The 15,442-nt window shown below is 47.6% G+C and overlaps 1 protein-coding gene across 1 annotated transcript; it reads right to left on the bottom strand.

Moving 5' to 3' along the window:
- Positions 1 to 10,271: 10,271 nt before the first annotated feature.
- Positions 10,272 to 14,033, bottom strand: LOC126521665 (zinc finger BED domain-containing protein 4-like). The gene is made up of 2 exons (XM_050170388.3): positions 13,813 to 14,033; positions 10,272 to 13,621 (listed from the first exon to the last, which is right to left on the bottom strand). The coding sequence occupies exon 2, from the start codon at positions 13,603 to 13,605 to the stop codon at positions 10,933 to 10,935; it is 2,673 nt and encodes an 890-aa protein (XP_050026345.1). The 5' UTR covers positions 13,606 to 13,621; positions 13,813 to 14,033; the 3' UTR covers positions 10,272 to 10,932.
- Positions 14,034 to 15,442: the final 1,409 nt, after the last annotated feature.

Here is a 15,442-nt window from a genome sequence, read left to right as displayed (position 1 = left end):
TCGGCATGGTGTTCCAGATCAACTCGGCGGCGATGCATCAGTTCTCGCTTGTCAGTACAGTAAGCCATGCTGGTAAGCAGCTTCTTCGGGCGTTCAGACTTTCTTCAGTCTTCCCATGGCAGTAGCACGGAGTAGAGGAGGCGAGAGGTGTCGCCGCGCTGGCTGTTCCAAGCTTTTACTCGCCTGTGATGTCACAACTCCGCCCTTTGCGCATGGGATGTAAGGAGGTGACGTGGCTCGGTGCTCACGCAGGTGGTTGCTAGGCAACGTGAGGCGGTGCACAGCTGGGCTGGGTTTTCTGGTAATGCTCTTGGTAAAACGAAAGCTTAAGCAGCTCCGCTCTTAAAAAGTTAGCCATATTGGATAACAGTCTTAAAAGGCAAACTGCTACAAAATGTTGGACTTTGCAAAACGCTTAATTTCAGATAGTATTCATTTAGAGCAGCCTCCATGCAAAATTTCATCTGCAATACAAGTGGGTGCGTGCAGAAACCTTGCAGAAATATTTGTTTCTCGTACTGGGGCTGGAAGAACCTGTCACCACTGCTTGCCGGAAATTATGCAAAACATCAACAATCGGCAAGCACCTATGCATGACCTCGGAGATTAAACGACTCAATGAAAATTTTGGGTGACCATGGTCAAGGATTTGCATTGTGTCTGCTAACCACCAAGTGTCGATGTCATCTGCTTAGGTGCTATTTACGGGCTGTTAAGTTATACAAATACCAGACCTGCAGTTTTTCAACATTGTTGCAGTAGTAAGTACTATTGCAGAATTACTCAACCAGTTCACCTACAATGAAATTTCTTCGCAGTTGGCTTTAAGGAGAGTCTACTGTAGTTGGTGTTCTGCTTTTCAACACCACTTGGTTTCCTGATGCCAGTCTCTCTTGGAAGTTGTAATCCATGAATAGTAAAGTAGTCAAAACCAAATGGCATTTCAGCGCTATTGTTTAATATGTGTATTTGAGAAGTGATGCAGCAGCACCATCGGCATGGCTCTTCATCTGCTGGGTATTCTGTGGCATAGAACTGTAACCATTATGTAGCTCAATGTGATACATTTCTTTGCAAAGCTCACGCACTTAGTTTCTCCTATTAAATTGTAATGGTTAACTTAAAACATGCCTAAAACCAGTTCTGCATATAGTACAGTTGACCACTGTGCCTGAGTATGTTGTGCTGCAGATTTTGTGTTTGTTGAAAGGGCTGTTTGAACAAAGCATTGTCTAAAGAGAGAACAGAACTTGTGGCTTCTCGGCATTTGCATGTATATTGTATTGGAACTTTAAAATGCCCTCTTGCAGAGATATAGCCAGCTTGGTATGCTGTGCTGGGGATTTTGGATTACTGCCTTCAAATAAAAAGTAGATGTGACACTCCTTGCATTACACTCTTGCACAAAAGCCTGATCAAATTATGATCATTCGTGCACTGGATGTTGCGATACAGCAGGCCCTTATGAGACATGGCTCAAAGGAAGACTAAGACAGGCATCTGAGCTTGGCACGAACTGGTTACCATCTTGGTCTCTGGCTGCTCTGCTCTTATAGATAGTGTAAATGGTCTCTTTTGTGTCTTTCTGTGCGTAACATTTTCATGGAAGTTTCCGATTCCTGTCCTTGCCACGGAGGTCTGCAGCGGTCACTACATCGAGCTCGCTACCATGCCTCCCAGAGATGAGACCCCATCATCGTCAGCTGCGACTCGTCAGACTGCTCCAGCCATGTTGCTTACCCACAATTGCGACCTTGGTCTGTTTTCCGGTTTGGACGGTACTGACGTCGAAGAGTGGATCAGCCTCTATGAACACATTAGCACTAATAATAAGTGGGATCTAATGATCATGCTCGCTAATGTCGTTTTTTACCTGACTGGCACCTCTCGTGTGTGGTACCGAACCCACGAAGATGAGTTAACAAGCTGGGACATGTTCAAAGGAAAACTTCATGAAATGTTTAATACCCCTTCGGGCGCACAGTCGCAGCGAACAAGGACCCTTGTGACACGTGCTCGGAGCCCCACAGAGCTCTACATCTCATACATGCAAGACATCTTGGCTCTTTGCCGCAAAGCTGACGAGAGCTCTGAAACGGGCAAAGTGGCCCACATATTAAAGGGTATCGCAGACGACACCTTCAATTTGTTGGTTTTCGGCAACGTTTCAACTATTGACGCCATTATCAAAGAATGTTGTGTTACACCCCACATCGTGTGCAACTGCCCAATACCGCTGCTATGTTGACTTGGGAGGGCCATCCCCGCCAGCTAATCCCATGTGACAACGTAAATTGTGTCGTTCGCTGCGAGCTTGAGGCAGATGTTCTGTGGCCCATTCGCCATCCTGACACCCCCCGATCCATCATAAGCCACAAGTGCTATGATCCAGGCCGTTGTCCAACAGGAATTCCAAAACGTGGGTCTCAACTCTGTGTTCCTCGACCGAAGAACCCAGCGTGCAGCACTTCTCTCGCGGCCCTCCTCAATCCCAACAATCCATTCCCGCCACATCCCGCAACACATCTGAACAGCACGCATCTGACAGCAAGCCCATCTGTTTCCATTGCTGCCGCACTGGTCACATCGCTCGTCATTGCTACAACCGATGGCCATTTCCAACGTACAACAGTGCCTATTTCCGCAAATCTGCACCTGCTGTGCCTTGTGCTTCTCGCCGTGATTATACTACCACTGACGCCCCCTGCTCCGAATCTTCACTATCGCCATCACCCCGAAGTCGTCAATCACCTTCGCCCCAGCCCCATCGCTGCCCATGCCCCTTCACACCCAGCCGGAAAACTAGGAACCACAGCTTCTTGAGGTGAAGCTGCGATGTCGACCTTGCCCTCAAATCCTCTGCTTACTTTGCCCACGAACCAGAACCTTCTTGAAGTTGACATTGAAGGCACTTCCGTCACTGCGCTGATCAACACAGGTGCACAATCTCTCCATTAGGAGCACTGCCTTCCGATGACAAATTAAAAAGCTCCTTACTCCTGCAATCACACGCGGAACCCGCGTTGTGGATGGCAGTACTATTTCCGTCATCGGCATGTGTACAGCATGCATAAGCATCGCCAGCCGCCATACTGCTGTCCTTCTTGCTGCGTTTGCCCGTTGTCTGCACGACCTCACTCTCGGCCTCAATTTTCTCTTGGCGCATTCAGCTCTTATTGACTGCTCTGCCAGCACCCTCTGTCCGAACGGCCTATTCTGTCGGATACTTGCGATACAAACCCCAGCCACATAAGTCTTACCAGCTTTGTTCAACTGCCACCCTAATCATTATCATATTGTTGCGTAGGAAGACGCAGATGAAAAGCTATATACAAGTATAATTACAAGATAATACGCTGCACTTAGCCAAGAGGCAACAGCCCGCGCTAGCCTCCAATCGTCGTCGTCTTCTTCACACTGCTCGCCTCTTCGTCATCGCAAATACTGTTCCGTAGCACCGTGTTCCGTGGCAAAAGTGCCGTCCTGGAGCGACTAAAGGCCGGACTCGGAAGCAGTGTAGTAGGCCTTGAGCCTACTGACGTGCACGACATCACTAGATGCCAGAGTAGAGGACAAGGAAGGAGCGACGGGGCTGGGAAGAGTGAGATTGTCGTCGTTGGGGTGAAGGCGAAAGAGAATAGGGGCGGTTCGGCGCAGGAGAATCAGTGGCGGCGTTATCGGAGCGTGCGGCATAGGGACGAAAAGGGCCACCTGGGGGGCGAGAGTAGGCAGTATAAGTAGACCAGGTCGGGGAACTCCAGCGACTGCGACAGTGCAGGGAAATGTGCCCGATTCAACGGCAGTGAAAACAAATGGGCTTGTCGTCAGCAGTACGACATTCAGATGGGTCGCTGAAACGTGGTGGGTAACAAGATGCGGGAGGGGGCGGAATCGAAGAAGCCGGGTGAGTATCAGGGCGATGGGCCGAGCAGATGGTGCAAAGACCGATGTTTGCGAACTCCTGGCGGACAACTGCCTGGATCAGGGAAACCGTGACTGCAGGTGCGTTGGAGGAGCTTGAGTCGAAGGCAGCTGGATAGGCGGCCTCGATCTCACGCCGGACAATCCTGGTAACATCGCCAGTGTTGTTGGTACGAGAAGCACTGGCACAGGAAGATGTCGCGGGGGTGTTGGGCATACAGGCAAACTGTTGGTCGATACATCGGCTTTTAGCGAGTTACAGGCGGCGGCACTCTTTTATAACTGCATCCACCATCGCCACGTTAAAAACGAGCAAGTTGAAGGCGTCATCGGCAATGCCTTTGAGGATGTGGGAAACCTTCTCTGACTTTTTCATATGTGTGTCAACTTTGCGGCATAGAGCCAAGACGTCCTGAATGTACATGACGTAGGGCTCTGTTGACGTCTGCACACGGCCGGATAACGCCTTCTGCGCGGCAAGTTAGTGACCGTAGGGGTTGCCGAACAAGTCTCGGAGCTTTTGCTTAAGCAAACCCCAACTGGTGAGCTCATCTTCGTGCGTCCGAAACCAAACTCGAGGTGTGCCACCGAAGTAAAAGACTACTTTGGCAAGCACAATAGTAGGTCCCATCGGTTATTGCGGCTGACGTGTTCGTGCAGGCTGATCCAGTCCTCAACGTCTTCCTTTGCCCAAGAATACGCCAGGATCACGGGTAGCGGGGAGAGTGATGTAGGTCGTCGAAGTAGCAGTAGGTGTCGGAGGCAGCCGAGTCGAGTTGGCGTCACCGGGAGCCATGAAGGAAGGCTTGACGTACCTTCCACTGCGAAGCTCCGTGACGAGGTACAGGGAACGTCCACCTCCACCAGATATGTTACGTAGGAAGACGCAGACGAAAAGCTATATACAAGTACATTTACAAGGAAATACGCCGCACTTGGTCAAGAGGCAACAGCCCGCGCTAGCCTCCAATCTTCGTTGGCGTCTTCACACTGCTCGCCTCTTCGTCATTGCAAATACTGTTCTGTAGCAATATATTGAACTGTCATCTTCCCCATCCGTTCCTGATGGAGAGTATCTCATCACTCCGCTGCCCAACATTCCACTGCAGTATAATGTCACCGTACCTCACACAGCTCTGGCTATCACAGCGAACCGGACTTGCATTCCTGCCATCAACTTCAGCCGAACTTAGCAAATTGTGCCTCAAGGAATTTGCCTCACTCAAGTTGAGGCATTATATGACCATCATGTAGCGGCTTTCTCGCCCGAGGCTTCGTCTGAGCCTACCAGGTTTCCAAAGTCTGCTTCTTTTGCTGATCCCAAAATTCAGAAAATGAGCGCGATGGAACTTTTACCTGCTCAAGCCAGACCTCTACCGTGTTTTGTCTTCCTGCAGGGATGTTTTGTACTTTGACAATCACCCCTTAGGCCAGACGCTTGCTGTCAAGCATCGTATTAATACTGGCGATGCTTCTCCTATTCACCGTAACCGTATTGAGTATCTCTGTCGGAAAGCCAGGTAATTCAAACTGAGCTTAAAAAGATGCTCGATAAAAACATCATTGAGCCTTCTTTGAGTCTGTGGGCATCAGCGGTAGTGTTGGTTAAGAAGAAGAAGGACGGGACATGCTTCTGTCTGGATTACTGCCATTTGAACAGAGTGACTAAGAAAAACGTGTACCCACTGCCACGAATCTACGATGCCCTTGACTGCCTCTACAGTGCCAGCTACTTCTCCTCTATTGACCTTTGATCTGGATACTGACAGATCGCCATCGATGATATGGACAGAGAAAAAACTGCATTTATAAAACTAAATGGTCTTTCGAGTTCAAAGTTATGCCCGTTGGATTACGTAATGTGCCGGCCACTTTTGAGCGTATGGTGGACTCCTTGCTTCAGGGTTTCAAATGTTCCACATGCCTGTGCTGCCTTGACGACAGTATTTTCTTTTCACCAGCATTCGACACACGTTGAACATTTCTCTACCATACTTGACATATTTTATAAGGCCAGGCTGCAACTCATCGAAATGCCATTTGTTTTTGCCGCCGCCAAATTACGCTTTTAGGCAGTCTTGTTTCGTGCCATCAGAGACTTTCCAGTTCCAAAGTCAGCCACAGACATTCGCAGTTTTGTTGGGCTATGTTCTTACTTCCACCGCGTTTTCCAAGATTTTGCTGCTATTGCTCGACCTCTCACCGACTTTTTGAAGGAAGGCGTACCCTTCTCGTGGGGATCTCCACAATCTGCTGCCTTCTCTCGTCTCATCACACATTTGACCTCACCACCAATCCTAGCCCACTTCAACCCTAATGCCCCAACAGAACTGTTTGCGAGTGCCAGTAGTCATGGTGTCGGTGCTGTACTAGCCCAGCGTCGGGGGCCAAGGTTGCATTATCGCTTGTGCCAGCCGCCTCTTCTCACCACCGGAGTGCAACTATTCTATTATGGAATGGGAATGCCTTGCTTTTGTCTGGGCAGTTGCCAAGTTCTGTGCTTACCTTTACGGCCGTTCCTTTTCCATAGTAACTGACCACCATGCTCTCAGCTGGCTTTCCTCGTCCATCAAGGATCCCACGAGCCGGCTTGGTGTTCGAGGTTCCAAGAGTTTTTATACTCTGATTTATAAGTCTGGATGCCTGCACCACAACACTGATGCTTTGCTGCGTTACCCCATGGACAGCTATGATGTACCCGACATTCAATGCCGCTTGCGTTTTCTCCGTGTTACAGCTCCTCCATATCGCCGACGGGCAACATAGTGAAGCCTCACTCAAAGTACTCATAAATCGTTTTGAATCTGCACCTGATGACGCTTCCTTACACATTTTTGTACCCCTTGATGGTAATTTGTACTGTTGTAATGTTCATCCTGAAGGTCCCGATCGTCTCCTTTTCATCCCAAAGCACCTCCATGCGAGCATCCTTAAAGGGACACTAAAGGTTACCAGAAACTCAAGTTAAAGTGGTAGAGCAATGTTCTAGAACGTCTAAGGCGTCAATATAATCGCGAACAGAGCTTTAGTAACCGAGAAATTGAGGTAAATGCATGACACGATTTGAGACCCCCCAGCGACATTCCGGTACTAGCCCGATGACGAAAGCACTCCTCATAATTTGTGTTACTAATACTCAACTACTCGGATTAAAAATATTTCATTCGATTATAAGACGGAAAAAAAATGCTACTTGTCTACGTCTATTCGATTCTAAGAAAAAATAACATTTTGACGTTACCCTTCAGTAATATGGGTGTTCGAAAGGTTTCGTTTTCGCTCGACTCTGCGCCGCGCACGCTTTGGAGTTTCAGTAGTTTCGTTATCGCGTCGTGCTGTGAGGGTTCTGCTCGCTCGCGAAACTTCCATTTGGAACAAGCAGCGAGAATGCCACGTCCATGTGATGTCGTGGGAAGCCCTCGTTGCTTTCCCACTCCGGAGAGCCGGTGTCGAGGCCGCCATCGTAGTACGCAACGACGCCGGCAGTGCGAGCCCTCAGCAGCAGGTCGCGCTCGCCGGTGCTCAAATCGCTGAAGTTGAGCCCACTATCGCGAGCCAATCTGTCGGTGTCAGGGTCCATTGCGACGAGCGTCGAAGTTTGCGTCATAGAAAGAAGTACCAGCTTATGGGCGTCTTGCGCTAGAGTTTGAGGTATAGTAGCGGCGCCTGGTGGCGGTGCGGGAAACGACATCTGGGTCGTGCCAGCTTAGGTCGTATTGAGCCCTGGCTGTGGCGAAGCACGTTTCTAGGCCGAGTTTTGCGTCGATTCGCACTTTTTTATGCCCTGTTGCGAGTACGAAAAGGCTCGTCACTTCTCACAGACCACGCCGACCACGCTGCGAGCTCGCCGCAGCCTATAGTTTAACGAAAACGGACTCTCCGTGTGCCGTGGGACGTAATGTGGGACGTAATTAGTCTCTCCTTCCGCTAGCCACCATACTCCCGCTTCCGCTCTGCTGTCGGCTCTGTCTTGGCTCTGTTTCTGGCCGCGCGTTTGTGTTTTGCGCAGAAAAGCCGTAGCGCCGTCTGCGGACGCCGTTCTACTCACCGATGGCGCAACGTCACTATGAGACCATGATGTCAGTACTCCTCGATCGGAGGGTGGGCGATTTGAACTGCGCTAGAGGTACGCGGACGCTTCAGAACGCATTTTCTCTTAAAATAAGTCTCTCCTTGGCACGAAACAAGCGTTTCGAGGTTTCTGTGATGGTATTTCAACAGTCCACGTTGACTTAATAGTAACCTTTAGTGTCCCTTTAAGGAACTTCACGACGTGCCCACCACTGGACATCTCGACACGTCTCGAACTTATGACAGAGTGTGCTGCCTTTTCTTCGGGCCTGGTCTTGCACGTTCTGTGCGACACTACAGCTTGTGAGACATGTCAGTGCAAGAAGCCATCCCTACTTTCCGCTGGCTACCTGCAGCCACTTCAAATCCTGGTAGAGCCATTTGGTTGTGTCGGCTTGGGCCTCCTGGGCCCTTTTCCGACATGTGCACCGCGGAACAAGTGGGCTACTGTCGCTGTTGACTAAGTGACCAGATACGCCATTACATTTGATATCCCAATCAGCTATGCTACGGATGTGGCAGCTTTCCTGCTACACATCATTTTGGTGCATGGAGATCCATGTCAAATGCTCTCAGACCGAGGCCGTACCTCCTTTTCCAAGGTCATTGATGACATCATGCACGTCTGCTCTATCCAGCATCAGCTTACCACCTCCTACCATCCACAAACCAACGGCCTGTCCGAGCGATTGAACCGAACCCTTACAGATATGCTGGCAAAATACATTTAAACTAATCACCACAAGCTCTGCCATACAGGTACCAAATAAATAAAGAAAATTACCTTCGCCTATAATCCGTCCCACCTGGACATTGCCAGCTATTCCCTGTTCTACCTCTTGTAGGGCAATGAACCAACACTTCCGGCCGACGCATTGCTACCATTGATAATGACCTCGACAAGTGAATGTGCGTGATGCCATCGCTCACACTGACCATGCTCGACAACTTGCACGCGCTCGCCTATCAGTGTTGCAAGACAACCAGAAGCATCGCTGCGACCTCTGTCACTGTGAAATGCACTTTTCGCCAAGTACCCTAGTGCTCCTTTGGACGCATTTTCCTGTCAAGTAGGCCTTTGTGAGAAACTCCCGTCTTGTTACAAAGACTCATATCGCATGGTTCATGAAGACGCCTACGAAATCATTCCAGTCAGTCTCGCAAAATCCTCCGCTACAACCACCAGTGAGTCGCCAGGCTCAAGCCCCACAACTCTGCTTGCCACAGATATCTAGTGGCACCGGGACGGTGCTTTTGCCGCCGAGGGTTATGTTAGGATACAATAGGCGCTTATGAAACATGGCACAAAGGAAGATGAAGACAAGCATCTGGGCTTGGAATGAGCAGGTTACCATCTTGGTCATTGACTGCGCTGCTCTTGTAAATGCAGCGTAAATAGTCTCTTTGGCCTCTGTCTTTCCATGCGTGTCAACAAACTTTACATTAATAGCTGCTTTGGGCTTACTCCAGTAGTTGTTTTGATGTCCATCACAGAAATCCCCAAGTTTATAAAGAAGCTTATAAAAAATGTGAAAAGAAAAAAAAGTAACAGTGCCCTGCAATTATTTGATCTCCAATCATGCTACAGCGAAGAAAATACTGAACCTAGAGAGAGTGGTTACATCACTAGCTGACATTAGTGTAAAGCTCCACAGGTGATCTAAAACAAGCACCGAGCTAAGAGTACTTCAATAAATCCAGCGGTGATAAGCAAAAGGCAGGATAGGAAAAAGAAGGCAGAAGCCACATCTCAATTTCACTCCTGCTAGTAACAGCGCAAAATGTAGACAAGGGACGAGACAAGAAGACACCAATTTCACTACTGAAGAGCATTGCCTCCACAAAGACTGCACTGCCTAGAGTTCACACTGAAGGAAGTTTCCTTCTTAACAGCAGATAGTTCTTGCTCATCTACAAGTGTATGCTCCAACTGATACCAGACAAAACAGACTGGCCACATATATAGTTCCAGCTATTGCATCACTGCTTCGCATTATGGGTGAAACTTCAATTTTTTACATGAAAGCAATGTTATGCTTGGTTTCCATTATTTAGCCTGTTCATAAAACTACACTGAGCAAATGTTTTGTTATAGAAACAAGGATAGGGAAACAAGTATTATGTCACGTACAATGGCAATGGAGAAATAGAAATGCAAGTGATGCAGTGAACTATAAGGCCTGCTCAAGCTGTTCAATATACTTACACAATGACACATATACTTTATTGCCCAATATTGCCGAAGCCTACCTTCCCATTTTTCAACCTTTAAAATGAAGTAGGAAAAGAATATTGCCACTGTACTTTTATTTAACATAAGCACAGTTCCACGTGGCAGTGCTCCTTTAGAACAAAACTTGTTTGTGAACCTGTTGGAGCAATACTGCAGAGTTCTCAACTAAAGGCTGTACTGCAATCTACTGAAATTTAGCATATCTGATGAAATCTGCATCTAAAGACTGAGAAGATGGCAGTTGACATATTGTACGGTGCGCACACAACTATTACAAATGTTACAACAGATTCTACTTTTTTCGCATGTTATGTGTCGCCTTTCTCTCTTAGGCCCTAATGATGCCATCAGCATGTGCATAGAGCAGGCAAAAGGGTCAATGGCTCCCCTTCTACACAATGGGGAGGACCATACAAATATTTCACAAAATCTAGTGTCTTGTAGAACATTAACATAACAGAAATGGGTGGAGATGCAATATGGAAAAGCGTCGCACAAGTGGCTAAATGTAAGGATGCCAAACTGAACATGCAAGCAGTATGTTTCTTAGTGCTTTCTTCAAAAAGATCAGCACATTTACTAAAAGAGGATGCAAGCTGGAGAATGGAGAAGGTGCCATGAGAAAGAAAAGGTAGAGCGGGGTGCTGCTATGATCTTGGCCAAATGGTTAACACTGCACACGCTTGCAGTGTAGGCGAAATATAACTTCAGTCTTGAAAAACAACTCTCTTTAGCAACACTTCACTTTCTGCATCTACAAAGTGAGTGTTATCTTGTTCAGTGTTGCCTTTGTCCACAGCTTTTCGCAGTGAGTTGATCACATCAGCTGGTGCTGCTGAAATGTCCTTTGGCACCCACTCGTGATTCATGCGTATGAAACTCAAGATACTCAGAGTATCAGCACAGATACTCTGTCTACCGTCTGAAGCAACGGCACCATATTTTTCAAACATTTTTTCCGAGTACGTATTGGTTGGAGGACATGCCAAGTATGTGACTGCTACAGTGTACAAAGACGGCCAAATCATCCGCTTTGTCTGCCAATACAGTGCTGGGTCGCTCATGGGTGTGGAGAAATCTGCAATGCTGTCTTGCACATAAGCCTCAAGCTCAAACGCAGCAGTTGCTGCTCCCTCTGTGTTTGTGCCATCTGAAGAAACTTCAACCTTGGACCTTGTAAGCCCCATCTGTTCGGCATTCGTAAGCCATAGTGAAAAGTCCTCATCAAGTGATGGGGCAGTTTCATTTTGCTGTGGTAATTTGCCAATATTAGCTGCATATAACAACTTTGTGGAGTGTGTGTAAGTCTCACGTATTTTCACAAGAAGGTGCTTCTTCACCTCATTTAGCTTTTGCTCTGCCACTGCTTCATCGCTACTAATGTAACTGCAGAATGTGTCCCTGAAGCGAGGGTCCAAGAAGCTTGCAGTCCAATATGCAAGGTCTGCTTTTACAGCAGTTATGTGGCTACTTGAGCTAAGCTTCGAAAGAAGGTGGGCTGAAAGCCAGTGTGCAGGACTGCCTCTTTCAGATCTCTCCAACGTGCTCTGCAGCATCTTCTCAGCAAAGCAGAGCAGCGGGAGGACCTGTCCCATCACGGCTGTATCCATGCTCAGGAGGCGAACAACTTCTTCCACAGGCTGTAGCACGCTAGCTGCATCCCTGAGCACTAACCACTGCTCTGGGCTGACAGAAATTCCACCTGACCCTCTCAGATACTCATTTACTGCCAGCTTCTGCTCACAGAAGTGCTTTAACATGCGCAGTGTACTTTTCCAATTTGTGGGAGAATCTGGCACCAGTGGCCTCTGCTTGAGGTTGTGATGCGACTGAATTGCCTTCAATTTGGCTCTAGCTGCATCGTTGTGGCACAACTGGCTGCAAATGGTGCGAGCCATGTCAAATGAGTCTGCTAGCTTACTATGAAATGTGAAGAGCAGGTTTTCTACTTCAAAATCGAGACAGTGGGCCATGCAAGTGGTGTGCTTTAGCTGCATTTCCAGGAAAGGTAGTGATTCACTGGGAAGGCGTTCAGTAACTATACACCCAACCTTAAGCTCTGCAGGCAGCAGCCAGTCTTTAATAACTGTCTCCAGCGCTTGACTGACATTTTCAAGAGTACATGACTCTCCAAGGTTAACAACATCCAGGACAGCCCTGCACCTTACAAGATTTTGTGCAGGCTCTTGAGACTTCACCCAGAATGCTGTCACAGACACTAGGTCACACATGTGGGGACCCTGCCATGTTTCAGTACCAAGGTGCACGGTACCTCCAACACAAGTTTTCAGGTCCTTTCTCACTGCTTCTTTAATCATGGATGCAAGCGCAGGAACACCAGAGTTTGCAAAATAGGCTTTGTTGGGAACCTTCCACTGTGGTGCACAGCAGCGCATGAACTCAAGAAAAGCTGGTTCTTCTGCAAGTGAGAACGGCTGGATACCATTAGCCATGAACACTGCCAAGCAATGGTTTAGAGCCATTGAATCAGCGTGACGCAGTCCACAGGACTCGCTCTTGGTTTCGAGTACTTTTTGATGTACAGCAGCAACTGCTGGTGACACTTGTGACCGTTTGGTCATATTACAGGACATGTCTTGGCTTCTCCTGCCATGACCTTCTCTCGTTTTGAGGGTGGGGTTTTTCTGAAGTAAGAATTTGTGGTGAATAGTGACATGCCTATGCATTGCAGTTGTCCCCACCCTGTTGCACCCACCATCCTTTCCCAGACGCACTTGCATTCTACAGATTCTACACACCACCAGAAATCTGTCGCTACCATAGTAATCGAAGTGCTGCCAAACTGATGACGAAGGCTGCCGCTTCCTTCTCCCACCCAAGCTTTTCACCTTACCGCCACTGGTTACAGCATCATCACTCGCACTATCCGCTACTCGTGCTTTTCTGGCGCGCACAACGTCCACTCGAGAAGGAAGGCCGGTCAAGAGGTGCGCGTGGTGGATTTCAAGGTGACGACGCATTGCCGTGGTGCCTAGTTTGCTGCAGCCGCCTTCTTTACCGAGGCGCACACTCATATTGCAGTGCTTGCACACTTGGCTGCATTTGTCCAACGCGTGGCCGTCGAAGTGTTCCCAAACGAACGAATGCTTTTTCTTCGTTTTCGCTTTCCCCGCAGTTTGCTCCGCCGTATTACATTCGGAAAGGCTGCCCGATGCCGACAGCCATTCTTCCGCGGTCATAGTCCCTGAAGACTCGGACGAATCGGCCACGACGTACACGGCGTCATCGCCTGGAAGTTCAGAGGTGTGGCTGGTCTCTTCTGTCCCGATTTCTGGCTGAAACAGCACGTAGTGTGTGACGGGGTCGTTAACACGGCCTCCTTGGTCGGTGCCACTCGGAACAACAGCCGCTTTCTTCATTGCGAGTATAGAAAGTCTGAAGAAAAATAAAAGGAAAAAGAACAAGTTGCATATTTAATCACTATTCACGAGCTACAAGAATATGTGCTTGCTTGCTAACGGCACTGATTAAAAGAAACCGGATGCATGCAACAGGCGTTTGGCGAGACACCGTCCACGCACTTTTCACTTATTCCATAGAGAAAGAAAAAATGCTTATTCACTTACCTTTAGAGTGGCGAAAGAGTTGTTCAATACAGTTGGCAACCCGCGGTACAGCTACAGAACACCCACGACGAACTTTGCTACTGGTACAGCTGATACATTACGACTATACAACTTATACATATAAGTATGAGCATTCCTATTTTGTTTCTTTGTTCCATGCTTATGAGCATAGAATGAAGTTGAGGACTGGAACTCCGGACCTACGCAGATCTCCCTGCTCCAACACGCCTGGTCTAGTTCGCCCCTTTTGCCGCTAGGGACAGAACGTACGAGCATAGTGGCGCTAGTTATAACCTGTTCACTGTCATCTGCGATTTGTTCAGCGCTCGTGTTGCCATTTCGGCTGGCACAAAGCGCTTGTATTGGTGTTAAATGAATAAATTCACAAATATACAAAAAAACAGATATTTGTGAATGCTTTGCGTTTGAATAGTGAAACTAGAAAAGGAGGAGTGGTGCAAGAAATGTAAACAACGAGCATAGGTGGCAGCTGCAATGCTAGATCGACGGCATAAATTTCCCTTTCCTAGCCTCCGTAAGAGACTGGAAAATTTTTTTTAAAGTATTCATAGGATAATCTAGCTTTTTTGAGTTGATTACAGATAGCCTAATGTCGTAGATCACATTAGGATTTACTGCTGTGCGCCGTAGTGAAAGGCAGATATGATCTGGTAAACGTATTAAGTCCTCCGCCCGATATGTGCAATAGGTTGATCGATTCTGTTTCCAGGAAAGGTGAGCATATCTTGTTTTTAATGTCGTTGGATGTCTAGTTCAGTAGAAAGCTTGCAAAAGCGATCCCAGTGATTTAAAACGTGCTGCACTGCAGGCCTTAAATCGTGTCACGGAACTCTTTCCAAACTGTAAGCTAGCGCTAGCTTTTCTGAGTGGTGCGGCGGCAGCATAACGGTGGTGCTTAAGATGCGTACGCAGTGAAGCTGTGTGCGTAATTCGCTTTTTGAAGTCCCGACGCATTCACGGACAACTATTAGTAGTTAAAATGAGTGGTAATCGTTCTGTCGTCAAAAATTACGGTTGTTTCAAGTTTCTAATGAGCGCAGAAGCTAATTTTACAACGTATACAATGAAACTGTTGTGTACGTTGTGAACTCTATACACAATGTGATTTATAATAATTTGCTTGAAAAAGGCAATAGGAGCGGCTATTTAACGCTATTTTAGAGAGCAGCGGACTACACGCTCCGACATTTTTTTAGGTTCGGGCAGTCAACTTTTGGAGCCAAGTGACCGATCAAAGCCTTGTGACATCACTGTCATTGTGTTAGCAAAAATCATCAACTATAGCCTGTTCGCTGTCGTCTGCGATCTGTTCAGCGCTCGCAGGCACAAAGCGCTTGTATTGATGGTAAATGAATAAATTCACAAATATAAAAAGAAAAAAAATTGCGAATGCTTTGCGTTTGAACAGGGAAGTTAGAGGAGGAGGAGCGTTGCAAGGAAGGTAAACAATGAGCATAGGTGGCAGCTGCATTGCTAGACGGCATAAATTTACCTTTTCTAGTAAGAGACTGGAAAAATTGTTTTAAGAGAGGCATAGGATAAGCTAATTTTTTTTAGTTGATCACAGATAGCCTAATGTCGTACATGACATTAGGAATTACTGCTGTGG

This window comes from Dermacentor andersoni, chromosome 6 (assembly GCF_023375885.2).
Source record: "Dermacentor andersoni chromosome 6, qqDerAnde1_hic_scaffold, whole genome shotgun sequence".
NCBI lineage: Eukaryota > Metazoa > Arthropoda > Arachnida > Ixodida > Ixodidae > Dermacentor > Dermacentor andersoni.
The sequence above is the reverse complement of the archived record's forward strand: the minus strand, read 5'-3'. Positions and strand labels throughout refer to the sequence as shown.

Bases quoted from the DNA above. Each gene is read 5' to 3' on its own strand.
- LOC126521665 (XM_050170388.3), bottom strand. From the start codon at position 13,605: ATGAAGAAAGCGGCTGTTGTTCCGAGTGGCACCGACCAAGGAGGCCGT.